General features: G+C 44.6%; 1 protein-coding gene across 1 annotated transcript in view; it reads right to left on the reverse strand.

Moving 5' to 3' along the window:
• Window positions 1-9,705: 9,705 nt before the first annotated feature.
• TPPP (tubulin polymerization promoting protein) overlaps window positions 9,706-25,129 on the reverse strand; it is a 67,798-nt gene continuing 52,374 nt past the window's right edge. Inside the window, exon 4 of the mRNA XM_064506812.1 lies at window positions 9,706-18,659. Within this exon, the coding sequence (XP_064362882.1) occupies window positions 18,465-18,659 (195 nt within the window). The 3' untranslated portion in view covers window positions 9,706-18,464. The remainder of the gene's footprint in view (window positions 18,660-25,129) is intronic.

The following is a 25,129-nucleotide window of genomic DNA, read 5'->3' on the forward strand; positions in this document are numbered from 1 at the left end:
GTTTCATGTCAAAAGTAATGAGCTTTGTTTTTCTTTTAGCCTTTGATATTATCTGTACTGCCTAGGACTTCTTCAGAGATCTCCTGATATTGTAAGAAGTGTTGTTCAAACTTTGCATCCTGCAGGGCCAAGCAGGTGTTCTGGAGCAAGTCCTCAACCAAGAGGCACGAGTGGGCCGACAGCAGGTGGGGAACCGTCTGGCCGGACCTCCCAGCTGACCCAGCATGAAGACACCCCACAGGGCCAGGCAGAGGAGGAAGGCAGCTACTGCAAGGACCTCACCAGGCCAGGGCGATTTGTGGGGGGAGGGGCTGGGTGTGTCTCCAGCCCCTCCCCCTATTGTTGGGTGGGGCCCTGAGCAGAACAGGAGGCAGCTGGGCACTGGTGGATGTTCCTGGCAGCAGTGGTGGCCAGGCAGGAGCTGTATCTGTGGCGTGAGTGTCTTGAGCGCAGCGAGAGCCTGTGAGCCTCATGCTGTAAGAGCCACTTCCTTCTCTCCTCTGCCCTGTGCGGACAAAGAAGCTGCAGGGAGCCGGGCTTGGGGCTGCCAGGGCTTCAGCGCGGCCCTGCAAACTGGGTGGCCGGAGGCACTTTGCAGGAGACAAGGGCCTAGGATGTGCTGTGCTCTGTGTGCCAGCAATGGGCTGACTTCCAAGGGGAGGCTCTTCTCCTCTGGGTTTTGGGACCTTCTCTGGGAGCTCCCTCTTCCCTTTGGCCAGTCCTTGTGCTTGAGGGCAGCGAGGCAAAGTATTTGCTGCCTAAAAGCAGAAGGAGAAAGTGTGCTGGCAGAGGGCCCCTGCTTGGGAGATGCCAAAGAGCTGCCCTTCGTGGGGCTGAGAAGCAATCTGCGCTTGTGAGGGCAGCGGATGTCACCAAGGGTGCTGTGCAAGCAAAGGAGAGGGTGGGAAGAGTCTTCCTGGGAGCAGGAGCGCTGAAGGGAGGGAGAAGCTGTTGCTGAGGAGGAGGGCTGGGGAACAATGTGGTTGTCGGGGCCTAGCAAAAGCCAAAGCGTGCCAGTCCCAAGGAGTGGGTGATGCTGGTGACGGGAGGGTGGGTGGCTGTGGTGTGACCTTTGCCTTCCCGGTGAAGATGTGCCTGGGTGGAGGGAGGCTGTGTCTTTGCAAGAGCGCCCGGTGCCATGCTTGGCCAGAAGCAAGCTGGTGCTCAGCCTGCTGAGGAGGGGCTGGATGGTATCTTCCCTGGGGTCGCTGGTGGGAGCTCCGTGTGTTTGGGAGGTGCTGGGAGCTCAGTGACCCCCTCCAGAGCCACCTGAGGGGGAAGCTGGGCAGCGGTTTGGGTGCAGGTGGGAGCTGAAGGGAGCTTGTGAGCTGGCTGCCAGACTCTCTTTCTTGCTGTGCCCTGTTGCTGGGCTTGCAGAGGGTGGAAAGCCAAGGGCGGGAGCATGATGGAAGGAGCCTTTGGAGAGCTCTCGCTGCTGGAGCCTGCAGCTGCGTCCCTTGGTGGGCAGGTGAGAGCTTTGCTGGGGCTGGGAGCATGCTGGGCTGCTGCTGAGTGCTGGCTGGGGAAAGCCCTAGGGGCTGCTGGCAGAAGCGCTTTCTGCCTCTGCCCTCCCTGGAGATGCTGAGAGCAGGGGCACTTGTCCTGAATCTTCTTGCTGCCTTCCCACCTCCTGCCTTCTCCTTTCTTCTCCCTTGGGCTCCTCCCTCCCTCTCTGCCTCCTTCTTCCCATGCCACTGGCAGCACAGGGCATTGTCCCTCTGTCCCACCACCATGGAGACCCTGGGAGAGGCAGCGGGGAAGTGCCAGGGAGGAGTGCCCCTGTGCCTCCTGGCTCTGATTGCCTCAGCATTGGGGGGCAGTCCGCTGATGGGTGTCCCCCCACGTGCCCCAGGCCTGTGTGCCACCCTTGGTCCCTGTTGACAGCACCCCGAGCATGGGACTAGGCGTCCTTGTGGGAGGGTGTTGGGTGCTGAGGGAGGTGTCCCTCCCTGCGCAGCATCAGCAGCCACAGCAGTGTGCTGGCAGCCCTTCGCCCTGCGAGTAAGAGCTGCCTCTGTTTTCACAGCCTGCATGCGTCGTCCCCCGACCTGCTGTCCCTGCAGGGAGCAGAGCAGAGAGGGAGTGGTCTGGAGCATCTCTGCCATGCAGCAGGTAGTGCCTGGGGAGGAGGGAGGCCCCCAGAGCCACTTGAGCATCCCTGGGCAGCTCCAGGGGGCCTGCGAGTGCCTGGCTGGCTCTGCAGGAGCCTGGCAGGGGTTGGGCGGGAAGACAGAGAGGGCCGCTTTGGAGCTGTGGCTTCTTCCTCAGGCATGCATGGCTCCGTGTGTGTGCATGCGGGTGAGTGTGTCGAACGGCTGTTGGTCTGTAGGCATGGCTGGGGAGTGCAGGGAGAAGCTTTTTGGGAGAGGCAGCCCTGAGCCCACACTCATGCCTGCTTGCCTCCCCTACAGGATGGAGAGGCTGAGGCGGAGGCTGAAGATGAGGACAGCCAAGGTGTCCTCATGGCCAGCGGCAGATGCTGTGCAGCCTGTTGCTGGGGGAGGCCACTGTGGTGAGGGGAGAGTGGAAACTGCAGCTCCCAGGGCTGGGCAGTCCTCATGTGAGCCCACAAGGCGCAGGGCTGGTGGGTGGCTGAGGAAGCAGCAGCCCGCGGAGGCTTGGAGCTGGTGGCAGGCAGTGTGGGGCTGCTTTGCCTGCACACAGAGGTGCCAGGAGGCCAGCAGCACCCAGTTGCCACCGGAGTCACCTGCCCTGGCAAGAGGGCCCCGGGCTGCCCCCAGCTCAGGGCAGCGGGTGGAGCATCGCCCCGCAGGCTCTGGCAGTACCTGCATCCTGCCCTCTGCTGCCTCCCCCGGAGGGGAGAGCAGCCGCCTGGCCAGCGAGGGGTCACAGGTGGTGCTGGTGACCCACATGGTGACCCTTTCATTTTACATGGCCGGAGACACATGCTCCCTGTGCAGCTGGGCCAGCCGGGAGAGTGAGAGCTGTTCTGGGAGCTGCAGCTGCCTGTCCTGCATGGATGCAAAGGAGCTGGTCCAAAGCCGCCACCCCTCCAGCTGTGTCCTGGAGCTGGAGAGCATGAGCACCTCTGGGTCCTGCTGCGAGATAGAGGACCCTGCTGTGAGCCACGCCGGCAGCTCAAGCCCAGACACTGGCGGAGAGAGAAGCTCCCACCTCCCTGGGGATGGAGAAGAGCAGGACAAGAGCCACAGCGCCAGCCCCACTGAAGGCACTGGCAGGGAGTGAAGATGCCTGCATGGGGAGGATGCAGATGACGAGGATCATCACCCACCCCTCTAGCTCAGCCGGTGGCGGTGGTGGTGAGCAGAGATCCCTGCCCGCTGAGGAAACCAACTGCGTGATGTTTGTCTGTGACTCCAGCTCTGCCTTTGACACAGGCAGTAAGGAAAAAGTCCCTGGGCAGCTGGGCGCAGCGAAAGCAGCATTGGGGACCATGGCTCCGTCTCACCTGTAACAGGCGGGTGTTGCCACGAGTTACAGCAGAGCAGTCAGGATCACCCTTGGCTACAGCACCCACGAGCTGGTGGGAGTTGAGCACTGTGCGAGGAGGGAGCAAGGCAAAAAGCAGATGGCAGCCCTGGCCTTGAGGAGAGCAGGCTTTGGCCTCTTTCGGGACCTGCTTGGCAGAATGCTGTGGGATAGCCTTCCTGGGAGGGAAGAGGCGTGCAAGAGAGCTGGTTGATGCTCAAGGATCACCTCCAAGCTCAAGAAGGGGCCAGCCCAACAAGCAGGAAAGCAAGCAAGGAGGCCCTCACAGAGGAGCAGGGAGCTCCTGCCTTGACTCGGACTCAAGAAGGAAGGCTACGAGAGGTGGCAGCAGGGACAGGTGACCCAGAAGGACTATCGAGACCCTCCGTGAGCATGCAGGAAGGGGCTTAGGAGAGCTAAAGCCCAGCTGGAGTTGAATCTCGCCAAGGGCGTGAAGGGCCACAAGAAAGGCTGCTAGAAGAACATGGGTAGCCAAAGGAAGGCAGGGGAAAATGCGGGCCTGCTGCTCTATCGAATCCCTACTCTGCCTCAGTCTTGACTGATAAAAGCGGCCCTCCAGAATCCCAGGCCACGGAGACCAGAGAGGTAGTCTAGAGCAAGGAAGACTTGCCCTTGGTGGAGCAGGAGCAGGTTAAGGAACACTTCAACAACCTGGACAGACCTGCATCTGTGGGCCCTGCTGTGATGCAGCCATGAGTGCTGCGGGAGCTGGCCAATGGCATTGCAAAGCCACTCTTGATTATCTTGGAAAGGGCATGGTGATGGGGAGAGGGTCCTGAGGGCTGGAGGTGAGCAACTGTCAGCCCTCTAATGTCCAAGAAGGGCAAGAAGAAGGATACGGGGAATGCCGGGCTGGTGAGCCTCCCCTTGATGCCTGGGAAAGGGATGGAGCAACTCATCCCGGAGACGATTTCCAGACGCATGACACACCAGAAGGTTCTGGGCACCAGTCAGCATGGGTGTATGAAGGGGAAGTCATGCTTAACCAACCTGATGGGTGATCTTTCCCCTCTCCTCGGCACTGGTGAGGTTCCACCTGGAGTGCTGCTGTGTCCAGTGCTGGGCTCCCCAGTCCAAGAGAGACATGGCTTTCCTGGAGTGAGTGCAGTGAAAGGCTGCACAGATGCTTGATGAAGGGGTTGAAGCCTGTGTCCTTTGAGGAGAGGCTGAGCGAGCTGGGCCTCCAGCCTGGAGAAGAGAAGGCTCCAGGCAGCTCTTAGCAGTGTGCCTCAATACCTGAGGGGAGCGTGTCAGGATGCCAGACTCTCCTCACTGGTGCCCAGGCATAGGACAAGAGGCGCTGGGCACACACGGAAACCCCCAAACCCCACTGGAGCACAAGAAGACATCACGTCTTTCTTATGGTGGTGGTTGAACACTGCAGCAGCTTGCCTTGAGCGCTGGTGATGTCCCCGTGGCTGGAGATAGCCAAAAGCTGACTGGATGTGGGCATCCAGGGCAACCTGCTCTAGCTGAGGCTGCTTGAGCAGGGCAGTTGGACTAGGTGGTCTCTGGAGCTGCCTTCCAAGCCCAACAGTCCTGTGAGATGTGGAGGGCAGGATTAATGCTGAGTCTGGTTTCGGAAATGAAAGGCAAAGGGCAGAAGAGCAGGACTCCTTCTGGGCATGGGTGGAGGAGGCAGTTCTGTTGCTCTTTTCTTGAGTGGGGGGTGGGGTGGGGGGGTTGTTTGTTTGTTCGTTCCTGTTTCAACCCCTCTGTATGGCCACTGCTGCTTGTTACCAACCAAGCAACCAACCAAATAAAGCAACCGTGAGGGGCCATGTCCTTCCAGCCTTGTGGCCTGTCTTGAGTTTGCATCTCTTGAGAATGCCAAGAGGACCCCAAAACACGCCTGTAATCCAAAAGGCAGAGCGCAAGCACAGGGCTCCCCCAAGAAGCCAACAGCGGCAGTGTGAGCAAGCGGTTCATGCCAAGGAAGATGCTGTCCCATTTCTGGGCCATGGCTGGCGCTGACCCCACACACTGGGTGCTTGCTTTCCTCACCATGAGTGGGCACAACAAGCCCAGCCACATTACACAGACAGGGTGTTCTGCCATTGCTTCTTCCTGATGTGTTGGGCAGACCTGCCTTGCCCTGCAAGGAGGTGTGGATTTTCCATGGCCTCCTCAAGTATGTCCAAAGACAAGTGAGCAGGACTCCAGTGAGTCCAGGCCCAGGGCTTGCCGGTGTTGCTTGGGTTGTTTCTACTGCTGCTTGCCCAGGCAGGTTCCCTGCTGTGTCCCTGCACACCACGGCAGGACTACTTTGGCTTTCTCATTTCTTGGGCAAAGCTTGGAGTGGCCAGCTGTGTGGGCACTGAGACAGTGCTCTTTTTCCCTGGTCTGCTTCTCTTGCCTGCTCTCCATGCCCCTCTTCCTTCCCCGGAGAGGCTGGCAATGAAGGAGAAGCCTGCGCCACGACCTGCCCCAGGGGTCTGCATGTGGCCTGCAGCCAAAGGCATGATGGCAAAGGTGCCTGTGGCATGAGGTGCCCAGGAGACACACAGAGCCTGGGGCTGCTCCTGCAGGACAGACACAGGCCAAGGGGGCCAAGGCAGATCTTGGAGGAGGCATCTGTGTGCTGAACCATGTTGGCACTGGGGTGGGGTGGGGATGACCTCAGAGCATCTCTGAGCAGAGGGGTGAGCCAGGGCTTGACCACAGTGAAGTCCTAGGCAGAAAACGAAGTCCAACTCTGACCTCAGTGGATGCTGGAGCCAAGTGCTGAGGCTGCACCTGACCTTGCGGTCTGTCTTGAATTCACATTTCTTGAGAATGCCAAGAGGAAACCAAAACTACTCCTGAGAAGTGTCCAGCACAGCCGAGCAGGGACAGCATGCTCCAAAGAGGGGTGTGGGTGTGTGTGGGGGGGTTGGGGCGGGGGACACGCTTGTTAGGAAACTTAGGTAAGTCTTGAGCAGCAAGGCTGGGCTGGGGGTGGCCCCAGGCCTGCCATTTGGGGCTCTCTAGATCGTGGAGAATCCCTAAGGACATGACAAAGTTGGGAGAGGCACAGAGCTCCCCTGTGAGATTCCCCGCGCCCCCCCCCCCCCCCCAAGCTATGTGCTGATGTGGCCAAGCAAACTCAGGAGTGCTGAGAGAAGATCTCTCTGCAGAGGAGCCCTTGGGAGCACAGGGGCCTCAGCAGAGTTTACTTTGACTGTTTATGTTTACAGTTAAACATTTGTATGTGACTGCTTATGTTTACATTTGAATGTTTATGCTTACACTTCAAATTTTACATTTGGCTTGTTTACATTCCAGTATTTATGATGACACTTCAATGGTTGTATACAATTTTTTTTGATGTTATCAGTGTTTACATTGGGCTGTTTATGTTTACATTTCAATGTTTATGTTTTACAGTTCAAAGTTTACATTTGGTTGGTTATGTTCCGATGTTTTCATTTGATTGTTTACATTAGAATGTCTATGTTTACATTCCAGTGTTTGCATTAGGTTGTTTATGTTCCAGTTTTTATGTTTGCATGCCAATGTTTACATGTACGTACCAATGTTTCTGTTTCTGTTTCAATGTTTACATTTGCTTGTTTAGGCTTATGATCCAATGTTTATGTTTGCAATGTAATGCTTACATTGGGTTGTTTATGCTTACATTTCAATGTTTACATTGCATTATTTACATTTACATTCCACTGTGTATGTTTACAACCAAATGTTTACATTGGGTTTCTTGTGTTTACATTCCAATGTTTATGTTTACATTGGTTTGTTTAGGTTTATGTTCCAATGTCTACATTGGCTTGTTTGCATTCCAATATTTATGTTTACATTTCAATGTTAACATTGGGTTGTTTGTCTTTATGCTCCAGTGTTAATGTTTATAATCAAATGTTTACATTGGGTTGTCTATGTTTGCTTTCCAAAGTTTATGTTTACATTTCAATGCTTACATCTGGCTGTTTATGTGTGAATGTTTATGTTTCAATGTTTACATTGGGTTGTCTGTGTCTATGTTCCAAAATTTATGTTTACAGTCCAGTGTTCATATTTGGTTGTTAATGTTTGCGGTCCAGTGTTTATATTTATGGTCCATTGTTTATATTTACATTTCAATTTTTACCTTTGCTTATGTTTACACTGCAAAGTTTATGTTAACATTTCAATGTTTACATTGGTTGTTTACATTTATGTTCCAATGTTTATGTTCCAATGTTTTACATTTGGCTTTTTACCTTTGAACTTTTATGTTTACAGGTCAATGTTTACAGTTGATTGTTTACATTTACGGTCCAATTTTACATTTACATTCCAATGTTTACATTGGATTGTTTACATTTACATTTGAACATTTATGTTTATGTTCCAATAATGTTTACCATTGTTGTTTACATTTGGACATTCATATCTATGTGTCAGTATTTTCATTGGGTTGTTTGTGTTTATGTTTCAATGATCATGGTTCTGTTTCAATGTTTATATTTACTTTCCAGTGTTTTTTCAAGGTTTACATTGGGTTGTTTACATTTGACTGTTTATGTTTCCATTTCAGTGTTTCCATTTGGTTGTTTGTGTTTATGTTCCAATGTTTACATTTGATCACTTATGTTTACATTCCAATGTTTATGTTTACATTTCAAAGTTTACATTGGCTTGTTTACATTCATGTTCCAATGTTTACATTGGGTTGTTTACATTCTGCAGATCCTGGGTTAGCCTCTAATGTTAATGCAGCTGAGGAAATGAAGCAAGTCTAAATAGAAGATTGGAGTCTTGGCCCTACTCAAAATCAAGTTTTCTTCCCAGGTTCTGCCAGTCCCCTGAAGACGCTGATTTGGTGTTTTGTTGTTTTTGCTGTTCAGTCATGAGGAAAGGTGCAGCCTGCATCTCACATATGGATTTGAGAGCAGGAGACCTGACTGATGCTGATTTGGGTGGTCAGTGGTGAAAGCTTGGAACAGAAATGGCAGTCTGTCTATCAATCCGGCCCATTTGGATGGGACTATGTCCATGTGTGGTTACCACAACCATAGCTACACACAGAAAAACATTAACTCAGATAATTGTGTGTATTCCTGGAGTAAACAGAGCATATCCTGATATCCTTGTATTTTTATCGTTTTTTTTTTTAAAAGAGAGTCATGACATGTATGTGTTGCATAAGGTTGGGCTGGCATTTCCATAGGCTAAACGTTAAAAAAGCATTTGGAAGCTATAAACTATATTCTATATTCTGAAAAATACTGACCTTTGCAGCTTCTCATTGGGCAGAAGGATACTATCCCCCCTTCCTTAAGAGGTTTCTGAATGGAAAAATCTTGATTTTCCTTCCTTTCCTTTCCCTAAAGCTCTTGCTTCATTAGTTTGTTTTGTTTTGTTTTGTTTTGTTTTGTTTGACTGCTTCAGTAACCATACATGCTCAGAGATAAAAGAGGATCTCTCTTAGGCAGTCAGGCTACATATACTGTACGGGCTGCACTGAGAAAGGAAGGTTAGCTGAGGACACAACTGTATCAGACTTTTTAGCCACAAGGCGTTTCTAGAGCACTTTCTCGAGCATGGGTACAGAGAGCACTACTTCCCCTCACAGGACAACTGAACCAGGGACCATGCAGCTGTGAGCTGTTCTGGTAGTACCTAGTAGTACTTAGTAGTAGTATTTAGTTACGGCTGCTTGTAGTTGCTAACCCACTATCACCACACTCCTAACACATCACTGTGCCTGGGCTACTGTCAGATGATTATTCATTATCCACTACTCAGGCGTTCTGGTAGGACTGTGACTTATCTCATGCTATCAGGAAAATAATATTCACTTTTGAATAACACACCCTTAAAACAGAAAAATGTTCCTTGCAGCAAATGATTTTCCTTGCAAATAAAACATTTTCACCACCACTCAGAGAATATCGGAGAAGTAGGTCAGGCTTTTGAGACTGATGGCCAGTCTGGGTTATCTGACTATGTACAAAGAAATTGTTCAACCCCTGACAGATCTCATTTGGCGTATCACTGCACACTTTAAGAACCTTAGCATACAGTACAAAGATCATGATGATGATGTTTAGCTTTACTCCTTCTTTTTAAAAATAGGAAAAGAAATGATAAAAAGAAGTCTATTCTGCTCAGAGACAGAGAACTGGTTGTTCAGAAAGTACTTTGATGTAATTTATATATTTAGTAGCACTTTGCTTAACATCTAAACTGTAAAATAATTTCTGGTAACAAAGTTTAATAGCAAATATTGTTTACTTCAAGAAATCGAGCAACTGATGTAGTAACACATTTATTGATCACTTTACCAACTATGGATATAATTTTATACAATCAGTCAACAGCAGTAACATACTTTATGAGAAGCTATGCTTTAAAAAATGGTGTTTACAATATGGATTTCACTACAACTTTTCAAGCCAAGTTTTTACAGTGCTAATCAGACAACTGCTGTACTGGAACTTTTTCTCTAAACATTAAGAATAACGTTGTAGACGAAATAGCTTTTCCGTTGTTAATGTAGTTTTAGAATTTAACAGGACAACTTTAAAAGGTTTAAAACATCTATAACATTGTCATTACTTCAACATTCACACTGATAAAGTGATACATTTAATACTTTCTAGCATTAATAAACAGTGTAAAAATATATTGCATATATATATATATATATAAATTTGTTTCCTTTTCCTGAAAAAACCTAGTACAAACTAGTAGTATATGATCCCCTTTCAAGTTTCTTTTATTTATTTTAAAGATTGAATAATAGTAGTTTTAAATTAACAGAAACAATGATATGGGAATAGAGACTCACTGTCGTGCTCCCCCGTAACCTCTGCCAAGGTAACCAAGCACATTAACCCCTTGGCAACGGTGGTTCCATTTTTGCTAAAGCCGGTTAATATTTTAGCACTGACTACAGCAGGGACAGGGTTTTGTCCAGTGTGCTTTGCGCTGGACATTGTCCAGATCCCTTCATCAAGTGATTAAAAATATTTGCTTAAGATGTGTTTAGCTATTAGAGTTAAGATTAAGGGGATTAACACCTCAAGTTGTTCAATCACAATAATGACAAAAGGTTCAGTGATAAATTAGTAGGAAAAAAAAAGTAAACTTGTAAGGTTAAATGATCTCGTAAAAGTTTTGACTGTGTTGAAAATTTCACAGTGAACACAGTATACTAGTACAGCTGAATGTTAATGTTTGCAATGTCTGCAATTATAAATATTGCAGGTAATTATTAGCACACAGCAGCTTCCTGGTTTTCTGGACCAAGATGAAAGACAAATCAAATAAGAACAAGAAATAGTAAGATTCACTAAAGCTATTTATCATGCTGTACAGTGCTCCAAGGAAGACTATGTCAAGACCTATATATATCACATATAACCATTTAACAGATTTGTATTAGTGCTTGAGACAACCAAACACAAAGCAATTTTGCCTCCACACTTCATGATCAGGTCCTCACAGCATGCACAGCCAGCTATGTGCAAATAACAGACCAAAAAATCCAAGCCAAATTGGAAGTGTATGTTGGACAGCATGGACAGATAAACAATCTAGTAAAGGAATAAAGCATAATGTGGATAAATAAATGGTTCATGACTGAAGAAAACCAACCTAGAACATTCAAAAATTGCTCTTCTATATAAATATATATATTTTTTCCTGCAATATTTAAATCTGTGATACTTAAAATCTTGCTAAGAATAAATGTCAATCTACTTATCCAATATTGATCATTTCTCTGATTTACAGAATGTAAAGACAAATTACTTTGTATTATAAGCATTACACAAATCTTCCCTGCTGCAGTAGTCTGCCAAAGCTGATACAGTATATGCTGAGCCCAGCACGGAGATAAACACAAACACACTCTTTTGTTGCATCCTGTAATTTGTTTTTGTCTATGACCTTGTCATTTCATGCAATATAGTGGTAGCAAAAGTAGTCTGTCAACAGGTTTTATACATGACATTTGAGGCTAACTGCCCTTACACAAAGCCTTGGTAAAGAGCAAGTATGTACTTAGCATGAATATCACAGAAATACAGCATTTTACAACCGCATTAATATAACTCTATTGAACAGAGCCCAAGCCACATTATTTCACATTATATAATTACTTTGTTTAAAAATAGCACTTGAGCAAGTACAAGCATACAGAAACCCAACTGATGTAAACTGGAGCTTAAAATAATGCACCACTGTGGGGATACGGTTTGCCGTTCTTCCTTTTTTTCCTCTTTTTTGCTAATCATCCATAACATAGCTCCTAAATAAAATGTAAAGATGGATGAAGTATATGAACATATTTCTTTTAGGGCTATATTTTTTAATTAACTTGAACACAACTTTATTCGAGTTTGTGACCTATTCTGAAAAAAGTACAAAGTAAGTGAAAAAATCTTGTATAGACATAACTGCAGCTAAGTGAGGGTTATCTTTAAGACCTTTAAAAATGCTTAGAGGAATTCAAGCTTACAACAAAACCCACTTCCTTCAAGTGCCATAAACTTTACAGTGATTCAAAAAAAGAGATGTTGTATGAATACAGTTGAAAATGAATTGGCTGATTAGCTACAGTGGAATGTGGTAAGTGCTTAACATTTTTCTAAGTCAGTTTAGTCAGTTGGGAACTCCAATATCAATTTACAAATCTAATGTAAGAAAAAAAGAGCCTCTTTTGTAGTTTTGTCACTCATGCATATACTTGCCCCAAAATTTTGTGTGTGTGTGTGTGTGTGTGTGTGTGTGTGTGTGTGTGTTCACAAAAGACGAAGGGTTGGTCTTTTTATTAATCATTTCATTATTGCAAATGTATTTCAAGGATGCACAGTAAATATACTGCTTTTCTCTTTTATTTGTTATCAAGATTGCTCTTTTATAGCCAAAGTCTACCCAGAGCGTATGATCAATAACGAGTTTGAATGAAACAAGGCAATCCAAACTTTTTCTGAAAATGAAAAAAACACAGTTATGTCTTTAACTTCTTTTGAAAACCACCACCTCATTATGGGTTTCAAGCAATACAGCTAAGGTAACATACTGAAAAACATGAAAAGAAATACCAAGTATATTACAGTTATTTATCCCTGCAAAAACAAATTGCTTGGCTAATTAGGATTTGGAGGTTCAATCTGCTCTTTTAGCCTCCTGAAGCCCTATTCTTACCTAGGACATCTTTCAAAGCATTGCTTTTGTGTTTTAATGAACAAGCATGAATGCAACTGAAGGTCTCTCACTAGTTTTAGGATTCTGAAGACTTCAAATGAACATCCCAGTCCACCTTTTCAAGCTTCTTCTATTTGGTCAAGTGGGCACTTGGGTGCACAAAATGAGTAACTGAAGGTCTAAATGCTATTTTAGGGGCAAACACTTCAAATACAGGAGATACACGTCAAGTTGAGGCACTCCAGATTGTGAGCATTTCACATAAGTCTGCTATCTCTCATTATGCTTCAGGTATTTCTTTTTATCAATAAAGGTTTATGCAAGACCCAAGGCCATAAGCATTGTAGGACACAAAGACTCTTTTCTTCTGTTCATCCTCCATGTACCATGACTTTGTACTTACCTGACTGATGATGAATTTTGCATGTGACTGTCAACTGGGTTCACAAAGTTGGGCAAAGAAGTAGATAAGGCCCCCACAGGGCATAATTTTAAATGGTCTCCTGAGAGCACTCTGAGGAGCTGTTGCTTTCTCCCTGGCAGTTCTGCTTCCTCACTAGGGAGGAACTCTTCTTGCCATAACAAATCTATATTAGAATCACTGAAGGGCAGAATCAGATGCTTCCCTCCAAAAAAATAGGTACAAAGTAGACGTGTAAAAATACAAAAGCTCCTTAGAGCTCTACTGTCATGCTATGGAGGGAGTATGGCAGCATCACAACTAGCCAAGCTGAACAGCTCTAGCTGCATCAGGACCAGTGTCTGGCCCTATAAGATTTAAGGTTTGGATCAGCATTTACATGGTTTAAATATTTAGCTGGATCCAAAGAGTATGTACACAAACCCATGCACATACACACATCTGTACACATCTTGTGAATTATTAACAACTAATAGAAAAGGCAAGTACATAGTATTCACACTACAAACAATATACACAAAGGTGTAGTTATTTTGGCACTCACTGAAGGCTAACAGTCATTTTAGAGGGCATGTACTAGTAGTGCAACACATTACTTTTTCTCCACTGTGAAAATCTGAGTGGTTTGCTTCTTGGCCAGTGCAGACAGAGACCTCTTGTTCAGGGATGCCACAGGCACGTGTCCCAGAATACATGCATCACATCACTGTAAGGCAGGGTTCTGCTTTTCCACAGCTGATGCTTATCATACAGGCAGGCACAAAGAATGAAACTATCCTATAACTACAGGAAGCCTTAAGGAAAAAGCACTAACTAAGTTTTCAACTGGGTTTGGAGAAAGATACACAATGGTTTTCTCTACAGATGGCTACGGATGGCTGGGATATCTATCACTTGCAAGCCAAATCCATAGGAATCATTTACCTTCTAGTTCTGGGTTATCTACAAAATTCTAGCTGCCATGAAGATTATATCAACTGACCCAACAGAGGGGAAATATGCATAATTGAAATGTTAATTCATTAAGAAAGCTTTCTATAATTCCAAAAAGCTGCTAGAGGAATTTTTAGTTTAGGTAAGGTCAGTAAAATACATGGAAAATACATACTTTAATCCAAAATATCTTCAAAGGAGAATCTCTGTGCTGATGAAAAATACAAGTTGTGACATGTGAGTTGCCTGGAAATCTTCCCTCACCTTCCCCAAAGTAAAAGGTAAAAAAGATATTTGTATCACTGATAAGAAATCTTGTGGTTTAAAAAAGAGTGTCCTGGTCTTGTCCAGACTGCCCAAAGTTCAACATTGCCTTTGTTTGCTCTTCCAAATATTTGAAGCTAATGCCAATTGTTCACATAGAAATGTTGAAACAATGTATTTTTTTGTCTGTTTTCAGTAAGGTTATTGTGATAGCTTTGATAACCATAAAGAACAGGATAATACTTTTTGTTACTGATATTTCCATATATATATGATTGTTGGAAAAATCTCAACAAATAACTAAAGCACAGAAAGTGAATAGAGGGAGTTAGTAAACAAGCACTAATAAGAAAACCCATTTGACTTCAGCATATTTTATTTAAAACTTACAAATCACTTTTTTTAAAACTAGGATTATTCCTTTGTCTCAGTTAGCATTTTTATTTCTTGTCCTCATCCTGCAAAGGCTTGACAGTCATGGATAGTGCATAAGGTTACGCCTCTGTGGAGACATTGGTAAGACTGAGTTTTGTCCCAGTCTTTAAGGGTTTAATTTCAAGTGAACTGTGTAATTTGAGTTTGTTCTTAAAGGCAGTTATTGCTGTCAGCTACCTGAGCTATCTGATCATATTTGTCTCAATCTGATGCATGTTCAACTTTAAGTGAAAGCAAAGACATGAGGAACAATAGGGTTTTTTAAAAAGATGCCTCATAAAAGAGCACTGGGTAGTATAAAATGCTGAAGATCAGACTGGACAGTTAGATGGAATGAGCTTAGATGCCCAGAAAAAGGATACAAGTGTAAACCTTTTAGGGGGAGATGTCCTTACTTGGGACATGCCATTTAGGTACAGTTTAGAGCAATGGTGCATGAGAAGAGCCTGTCCTCTACAATGCTTCAGAGGGTGAAAGGGGACTTCTCCTACACCTCCTCAGCTACACCCTTCCCGTCATCTCTGAGGGAGACCAGCAAGGATTTCTGTCCTCAGAGTATGGGAAACGGCAGATGAACAAAAGACAAAATGATGGTTACACCACTTTGCGTAGGTCTCCCACAGACCTGAAACTTTAGGTATGGCAAACATTCAAGCTAGCACTTTGGCTTTTAATTTCCCACAGATATTAATGGGAAAGTAGGAGCTCACGTTGGTGGCTGAAGCCTTAATAGGTGGCTGCATGTGGTGCTTTCATTTCATAGTACAAATCCTCCAAGCCAAATGTAGTAAAAAGGAAAAAATCTTTCCAAAGTACTACCCTTCCAGCCACAACTTCCCTTCCTCACTCTCATATCAGAATGAGTTCTTTTCATGCCTCATTTAATTGGGTTTTAAAACTTTCTAACTGAAGAAAAGAAGAAGAAACAAAGGAGTGTGTTCCTCACAATAAAATACTGATATCTAAAGTATCTTCTCAGGTCTTGATCCAAAGCTTACTGCATTATCAAAAAACCTTTGCATCCATCAGGTCCATACAAAGTGCTTGGGTTCTAGCAGGGATTTCCTATTGTCCAAGTAATGCAAAATAGATTCTGACAGAATCCCAACCAATGCCATCAACCTCTTTGTGTCAGCTAGGATCAGTCCCCATTCCTAGCTCCGTTGTAGGCCTCCTATCTTATGAGTGTGCTGGTCTCTCTCACACTCTGCACTAGCCACCTGAAAAGTACTTAAACTTTAAAACCTTCCTCCTGTGTGTGTGTGACTCCTCCTGTGTAGCAACAGAGACACTCAGTGTTTGGGTACATCAGAAAGCCTGTCACTTGTGCACCTCAGCTTAAGTATTGCGTGATGTGCCAACCAAAGCAGCTGGATAGCAACAAACAGCAAGGTGAACACAGTGTTGAAAGGGCTCTTCAGGATACGGGACTTAGCCCTTCATTTGGGCTGCGCCCAAATCTTTTCAAATACCACTGAGCTATGAGACAAGTCTTACAGTCAATGGGAAGAATACGGACATTAGCTCTGCCTGTAACTTAGTTAAGGATGTCAGGATTAGAAGCTTAGCCTTTTTATTCATAAAAAATCAGGACCATTCTGGAGCCCTTTCTAGGTGCCCAGGCATCTGCTACATAGCAAAAAGGAGCAGGTTCTCTTCAGCTAGCCAGTTCCTTTCCCTTCCACCGCCAGGCTGGAATAATTCAGCCATCCCTTGTATCACAGTTTGCTATTTTCTGCATTTGAAAGTGTGACAGGTCACCAGTGCAACACAGAAGTGGATAACCCTTCCTTCCCTGGAAATTTTTCTTCAAAAACAACAGGTAACTCATGGAAAGGCTTCACAAACCTTAAAGCTTCTCATCCTGAGCATCCTGACATACATCAACAGTCTTCCCAGGTAACCAGAGCCACCCATGGGAAAAAATAGCCATTTAAATCCTTATAAGAACATGTGCTGAGTTCTGGCAAACTTCCCTTCCTCCTCAAAACAAAAACCAAAACAAATTATAAACAAACAAAAAATCTCCAAGTCCATGAGGAAGTCCTTGCCTTTGTTTGTTATTATTGTTTTGGTTTCAGGCTGATCTATGGGCTCACAGGGTCATTGGAGGCAAAGTTACAAGAAAGGCTACCATTCAATGCCAGAAAAACAAAACATGAACTGTTCAAGCCAGTTCTCTGTCTCTGGACACAAGCCAAATACAAGCTGCTGACCGGCATGGCACATGATAGCACATGCAGCACCAAACACTGATTTTGTGCACTCTAAGTGTGAGGCTGATAAGGGCAGGGAGAGAGCAACAAAGTTATTAACCTTCATCCAGAGCTGAGCATTAAAATCAGCGCGCAAGCTTGTTTTGAAAGAAAGTAAAGTAGAACTGGTGGCAGCTGTTTCTAAATTCTCAAATCCTATCTTTCATAATTTTATAGAAGCAGAGTAATACATTAGAGTGCTTGTTCTGCTCTCTTGAAAATTTGGATCAGCTTTTTCTTTCCTTTTTAATTAAAAATGAATGATTTTTATTCCTATTAGCCTGTTTTGGCATTCTGTGCCCCATGCGGGTCATGTTCAGCTGCCTGTACCCTAACTCTATGGAGCTGGTTCTCCTCCTACAGCAGTGGAAAGCCATTCCCATCAATACTCTGGAGTAATTCCAATTACTCTGGAGTCAGGCAGCATAAGTGAAAGGAGAATCAAGTCCCTTGGCTTCAGAAAAAACTACCAGACCATGCAGTCCAGCTTTAGGAGTATAATTTTGGGGGCAAATCACACTGAATTACATGGATATTAATTTTAAGTGTCCTTATTCCAAGGAGCCATAAACTTTCCTTACACCCACTATACGTTAACGGGAGTATGTGCCAATATATGTGCATAAGTGTGCATAAGGACATTCACCTAACAAATAGCAATCTGACTGGCAGTGTTTAGTCATAATTAATATTTTAAAGCATTATCTTAATGCCCCCTTCATTTCAAATGTGAGGCAGTGCAAACTTGAAAACAGACTAAAAAAGGTTTTATAGACTTCCTTATATATGTCTTGTTCCTCGTCTCCCAGGTTAGTACATTAGCTCCACCCAAATCCAGCCAGTCAGAACCATGCTACAATACACACAGTAACTAGCAAGAAGTATAGACAGGAGGGAAATAAGGACTGGTATTTTCCACATCTTTCTGCTGACATAAATACATTAGAACCAAAATTGTCTCAGAAGTAGCTTTTTTTTTTTTTTTTAGTTGTTCATAAATGGCATATGAAATGTACAGGCCAGCACCTGTATATTACAACCACTTACTCCCCAATAGTACATTGTTGAATCTTTTAGGGGAGTGCCAGATCCCCTATAAGACACTGAAAAAACCCCCAAACCCCAAGCAGTAGTCAAATCAAACACCATAAATAACAGGATGCTCTTCAGAAAGGCCCTCTTTTCAAGAGGTTCTTTTCTACATCTTCAGGGCAACTGGACACTTAGGAATGTTTGAGATCTTTCCCTAAAATTGACAAAGTGTGGTATAACGGCTCTTGGCTTTGGGGTTTTTGTCTAAAGCTCAACAGAATGGTGTTTGTACTGATACATTTATTTTTGCCAATATACGCATGAGGAATGTAATGAAGTGGTGTTGTACTGCAAGTAGCTCAGCAGATGTTGAAATCAGTTCCAGTTCCTGAAAACAACTTCTTGACAACACAGTCTTAGCATTCACAATAACTGAAACATGTGGGATTCATCTACATCATTCTTAAAAATATATTCTCTCTCCTCCTCTTTTTTTCCCGCTGTATTGTAAACCCTCAGCCTTACTTGCTTCCTTGCACTTTATGATCATATGTGCCTGCATGCTTATAGCCAGATACATATCCTGAAGCATCCACCAGATCTTCTCGACCTGCTTTGCCTTTTCCTTTCCCACTTGGATCAAACCTCTCTTTGTGAGAACCTGTGAATTTTGATGTATCTGTAAGGCGTGATACAGTTGGAGATGAAATGGCTTTCTATTGGAAGAAAGAAAAGACACACAAAAAAAGCACATCAGAAAACAATTACTATTAACAATATAGGCATTTGTACATGCTACTGACAATTTACATCTTTGCTACTGATGGAGAGCATGTAAATGTCTGCTCAGTTCCAGCAAGAGGAAACAAGAAATGCTCGTTTGTTACCATTACATACAATGACAATGATCATTATATAGCCAAGAACAAAACGGTGCAAGTTATGTCAAAAAAGTTTAGAAGAGACTTTCAGTATCAAATAGTTCAGATTAATAATTGAGTTCTAACTTTCAAAGATATGAAGAAACCACAGGAAACAGACTTGTTCAAAACCTCTTAACTCATCCAAGCATAAAAGCCAGGCTCCACCAATATGGAACAAACAAACCAATACATCTAGAGTTCCTTGCTTCAGGAAACTGAAATTTATTCTAAAATCTAGGAGTCATGAGAGAAGTTACAAACTAGCTGGACTGAAAGTTATTTTCAATGTTAGCAAATTAGCAGTCTGTGAAATAGCAAAGCAAAGACTTTCTCCTACATTGTTTCATTAAGTCATATCAGGCTCCTCAAAATCAAGGTTTTGCGGTTATTGAGACAAAGAAAATTTGACTACACAAACAGAATGAAAAAGATATTTCACAGAACAATACAGGAGTACACTAACTTGTGTGCTTGGATTGGGAGCAGTCTCTTTGATCTTTTTTAATTTACATTTTCAAATCTGAAAAAAAAATGCACTAAAGGACAAAGGAAAAACACATATAAAAGATTTCTGTATTGTAGTGGAAATGGTCTTAAGATGAACAAAGACTAGTAAAATTTGGTTATCTTCCTTACATGCATCACCCTATATAGGACGTATTTTAGAGACAAAAGTGCCACTGTTCTCCTTGTGGCAAAGTAAATGGTTTGCGAAACTTTTCCTTCATCAAAAACCTCATTCCTATCCATCCTCATTCCTATTCCATCTTTACCTATCCTCATCCCAGATGAGAAATGCTCATTAACCAGATCTAACCAACAGTTTTTCAAAATAACACATTGTATAAACAATTGGCTAGTAACTCTTCCATATGATGACATAGCTTGAGCATGTTTTAATGCTAGACATTAAAAGGTCTGAGACCTTGAAAAGATGCTCGAATCTGTACCAAAAGGAACAACACACTTGGGTTCAATTAGACCAAAACTAGTGATGAGCTCTATAATTGACACCTATCCACCATGGAAGCCATGTATCCTTCCTAGCATTTAAATAAAGTTTCTTTTGAAGGGATTTTTCTGTCCACATACAAAACTACTTTATGAGACTCCCAAGTTGCAAGCTTCTGCTCCTCTCCCTCCAAACAAGCCCAACACATGCTACGTACAATAAGAAGTTCTGCAATTTTGCCTTCAGGATGGGTCTTGAGGGGAAAGCAATTCAGAGGCAAGGATTCAGTTACTAGCTGGAAGAATGAGACTGTTGGAGCTTTCATTTCTCAAAATAACGTTGCTGAAAGACCTTTGGGAACCTTTTGCCCTGCACTGTTATTTTTCTAGACTGAAAAACAGAAATGAAGATGCTATCTAGGAAGTACTAGTTCTTCTTAATAAAAACATGCATTTTTCTTGTCCGCTTTGGTTTACCAGGACCTTATAACCAGGAAACCTGCAATCACAGCAGAACTAATTTTAAAAATACACCCTTTGATCAGCAATTATGTTAGCAGCCCAGCTAGATAAAACAAAAATGCAATAAGAATGTATAAGCTGAGACATCATAAGCAGCAGAGTAAACTCCTGGCCTGGTGCCCAACCAGGAATTTATTCTGTCTGTTCTTTAGAGCATTAGTAAATCAAATAGGTTGTACACAAAGCCACATAACAGAACTAACAGATTATCTGGCCACCTGACATTGTTCTGACGTCTCAGGAAAAAAAAAAATCACTCCTCCATGCAAGAGTACAGGTCACACACCTCCAGGGAAACAAGGCCCAGCACAACTATATGTTTTACTTTGGGCACAGGCACTAGTAACTCCACGCCGTATTAACTCTTAATTGTGAACTACTATTTTGTTTGGCAAGTCAAGGGAAACATAGGGATTTGTATCTTTAACAAAAATTCTGGCACAAACCAATTGGAAAAAGCTTTTATGCTGTGTAGTGTTTCATATTATGCAGTGTTCATCAAGAAGAACTCAGCTGCTACATGAAGACAAGTTGTCAGGCTGCTTGAATGAACATGAGCATCTTCCAACAGCCAAGGACATGCAGTTTGGACAAAGCATCTACAACAGTGGGCACTGTAGGTGTCTCACCTAATTTGTATAAATACAGGGGTTCTTCATTTCATTTTCATTTTAAAATCTCGATAGGTCACAATGGCTGCAGGAGCATTGCAGACGCAAAGCCTGACTGTAGGGCAAAGTACATACAGGGAAAGTTCCTTATGCTTGATTATAAACTAGATCCTCCTCTCTCCAAAAGGACATAGGATGTTTCTTACTGAAAGCATGGTCTTGACTATTAGCACACTTCTTCTGTGTTCTTAACATACGTATCAAGAACATCATGTTTCTATAAGTGTGCATACGCTCTGCATTCTCACACGCAGAGAAAAGTCTCAGGAACTCAAGTGGGCTTCATTTTCCTTTAGCAAATTCATTTGCAGAACAGACTGCTATTCCGATAAGGTGTAATGGTAAGTCTAATTCAACTGGTTGGAAAAAGAAGGGCTATGGTTTCTGCCCCTTTGTTTAAAAAGAGGTGGCATGATCAGTATGAAATTCACCTCAATATCCAAATTACAGTGCAAGTAAATAAGAACTGTGGTACAGTAAGTAGGGATTGGTAGCAGAAGTACTAAGACACGTAGGAATGCAATCTGAATGGAAATGCATGGGTATGAAAACACCAGCAGAAAGAGCAAAACAAGGATTAATGGAGTGGCCTGTGTTGTAATGAAGGACGTTCTCAGGACACTGTTCCCAGAACAGCATTCCCAGTGGTAAAATTGATGAATGTGTTGCTTATGTCTAGACCAGAAGGCCTGCACTCTGATAAGACCACAACACAGATGACTTTTCAGCAACAGACCCTGCATCCCAACAACAAGACTGTAGTGACGATGTTGCAGCACTCCACATGTGCCTTTCCTTTTCCTGTTGGTCTACCAGGATAACAGAGAGATATTGCAAATCAATACAGGAAAGCAGAGGCTGGGCAGCAACCTGGCCTACAATTTATGGCAACTGAACTAAGCAAGATGCTAAAGCAAAGGACCAAAATGTAACAAGTATTGACTATTAAAGGCTACATAAAACATCTATCCAAAAACTAGTCTGTCAGTGTAAATCATGAAGATCCTAGGAGACATAGTGAGGACTCGATAGTCAGCACCCCTTGTCCTCTGTATCCCACCTAGGTGATCCTGACCAGAGCACTTTTGCACACACGTGTTGGTGCTTGGGTGCAAGAGTGTGAGCCAATGAGAAATGAGAAAATGGATACACGTAGGTGAAAACTGACCGACTTGGAGATTTTGTAAATAAATTCCACCTTCCCCTTCTATAACGTCTCACACTAAGGCTTTTTACACTAATTTCCTATGGTACTACTTGAGTTTACCAGTCTTCTGGCTAGGGATTTTTGCCATCCACTACTTTATCCACGTTTCTATTTTGTAATGCTGTTACTTCATCAGGTGGAGACTAGCTCTAGGACCAACATGAAAGCATTCTTTTATAATCCATTCTTTATCTGCTGGAGTCAAACCTGTTCCCAGTGCAACAGCAATATAGCAAATGATTGAAATGTGATAAAATAGCTCTATAGTTCAGTGCCCCTTTCACATATCTTTAAAAAAACCACTTATTTAGCAGATGGCAGGGAGAATGGTTCAGATCTTTGGCGTTCATATCTATTAACTGAAAGCTTTAAGATCTGATGTGTGTGTATGGGGGGGAGGAGCAACAAAGTTCCCAATAAAGGTAATTAACACCAGAGCTGAAAAAAAAAATCTGTTTTTCATCCTGAAAAACAGTAAAACAAAATGGAAAACCCCAGCACAATGAACATGACAAATCCAGGGCAACAAAAACAGTAATCCCACGTCATGTGCTTCTTCAGTCCAGGACGGGTCAGAATGCTTCCAGCATCGCGGGAGTCACAATACATCAAATAAACAAAAAAACAGTAGCTGTGAGGCTGAAATAATGAGCCCAGAATGCTCAGGGACTTCTCCAGGCAAGTCTTGAACACCTCCAAGGACAGAGATTCCACAACCTCTCTCCACAACTTCTTCCAGCGTTTGACAACGCGCAGGGAAAAAAACCAAACAACTCCAACAAATCCTCACATCTCATCTGAATCACCCGTGTGCCAACTTTGGTCTGTTGTCTCCCATCCAATCGCTGTGCACTTCCAAGAGCAGTCTGGCTCCGTCTTCCCTATGTCTTCCAGGCAGGTAGCTGAGGGCAGCAATAAGGTCTCCCCTTAGCCTTCTCTTCTCCAGCCTGACAGAGCCTCTTCTCCCTGCATGTCCCGTGCTCCAGCCTCCCGAGCATCCTGGCAGCCCTGCACCTTGCTCCACTACGTCAATACCTTTCTCGCACTGGGGAGCCCCAGACTAGACACGGTACTCAGATGAGGTCTCACAACAGCCAAACAGAAGGGAAGGATCACGTCCAGAGACCTGCTGCATTGGCCTTCCTTGCTGCAAGGGCACACTGCTAACACATTCAACTTCTCGTCCTCCGCAATCCGCAGGTCCTTTTGCTCAGAGCTGCTTCCTAGACAGTCAGACACCAGCCTGTACGGTTATCCCACCCCAGATCCAAGACTCTGCAGTTTCTCTGGCTGAACTTCATGAGGTTCCTGTCAGCCCCTTTCTCCAGCCTGTACCTCTGAATAGCAGCCACTGTCCTCCAGACCATTCCCCCTCAGGTTGCTGTTGTCTGCAAACTTGCTGAGAGAGTACTCCATCCCATCTTCCAAGTCATCGAGGAAGACGTTCAATTGTACTGGCCCCAGTATTGACCGCCAAGAGACATCCCTACTTACTGGCTGCCAGCTGGACTTTGCACCACTGATCGCAACTCCAAGCACAGCAGTCCAGCTCGTTTTCCACCTGTCTTAGGGTCTACTTGGGCAAATCTCACCAATCTGCCAATAAGGAGACTACGGGAGACTGGCTCCAAGGTCTTGCTAAAGGCAAGGTATACCAGCTACATCCATTGCCTACCCCTTGCCCACAGGGCCAGTCACTTCCTCAGAGAAAGTAGTGAAGTCGCTCAGGCAGGACTTGCCCTTGGTAAATCCATGCTGGCTGCTCCAAACCACCTTCTTGTCCTTCGTGTGTTCAGAAATGGCTTCCAAGATGTTTCACTTCACAGCCTTCCCAGTGACTGAGGTTATGCTGACTGGCCCGGATCCTCCCTCTTTGCCCTTCTTGAAGATGAAGGTGATGTTTGCCTTCTTCCAGTCATCAGTCATTTCTCCTCCAGTTGCCATGACCTTTGGAAGATGCTACTGGCCAGCTCCTTCAGCACACTTGGATACATCCTCTCTGGTCCTGTGGGCTTGTGTATGTCTAAATGGCTTAACTAATCCCTAACTCTCTTCCCCTGCTCTCGGTACTGCTTTACTCGTGGGACAGACTCTGCTAGCAGGCTCGGAGACCTGGGAGTCCCGAGGGTGAGCCCTGCTGAGAAAAAAAAAAAGAGGCAAAAAAAGGCATGGAGTATGTCAGCCTTTTCCATGTCCCTTTTCACTAGGTCCCCTGCCCCACTGACCAAGGGGACCACACTCTCCATAGCCTTCCTTTTGCTGCCAAGGTACTTACAGAAACCTTCCTTGTTCTTCTCCATCTCAAGACTTGCTAGTCTCAGCTCCAGCTGAATATTGGCTTGCCTAACTCTGCTCCATCACGTGCAGGCAATATTCCTCCCATGCAGCCTCTCCCTGCTCCCACCTTCTGGCTACTTTCTTTCTGCACTGGAGCTCAGTCAGAAGCCCCATGTTCACCCAGGCTGGCCTGCTGCCATGCTTGCTTGACTTTCTGCACATTGCAAAGGACTGTTCCTGTGCTCTGAGCAGGCTGTCTTGGAAGATCAACCAGCTCTCCTGGGCTCCTTTGCCCTCCAGGACAGTTTCCCAGGGGATCCTGCCAAGCAGGGGACCCCGAACAAGCCAAACTGCTCTTCTCAACTCCAGGGTTGCAGTTCTGCTGTTTGCCTTGCTCACTCCTCTCAGAATCTTGAACTCCACAGTCTCCTGGTTGTCCTCAACCTTTACATCTTTAACCAGTTCTTCCTTTTTTTTATGAATAGCATGTCCAACAGAGCATCTTGTCTAGTTGATTCAACCATCATCTTCATCAAGAAATTGTCTTCTGAATTGTCTATTCTCAGCCACTTTACCTGTCCAGCAGATTTTGGGATGGTTAAGTCACCCATGAGTACCAAGGCCTGGGAACGTGA

Source organism: Dromaius novaehollandiae, chromosome 2 (assembly GCF_036370855.1).
Source record: "Dromaius novaehollandiae isolate bDroNov1 chromosome 2, bDroNov1.hap1, whole genome shotgun sequence".
NCBI lineage: Eukaryota > Metazoa > Chordata > Aves > Casuariiformes > Dromaiidae > Dromaius > Dromaius novaehollandiae.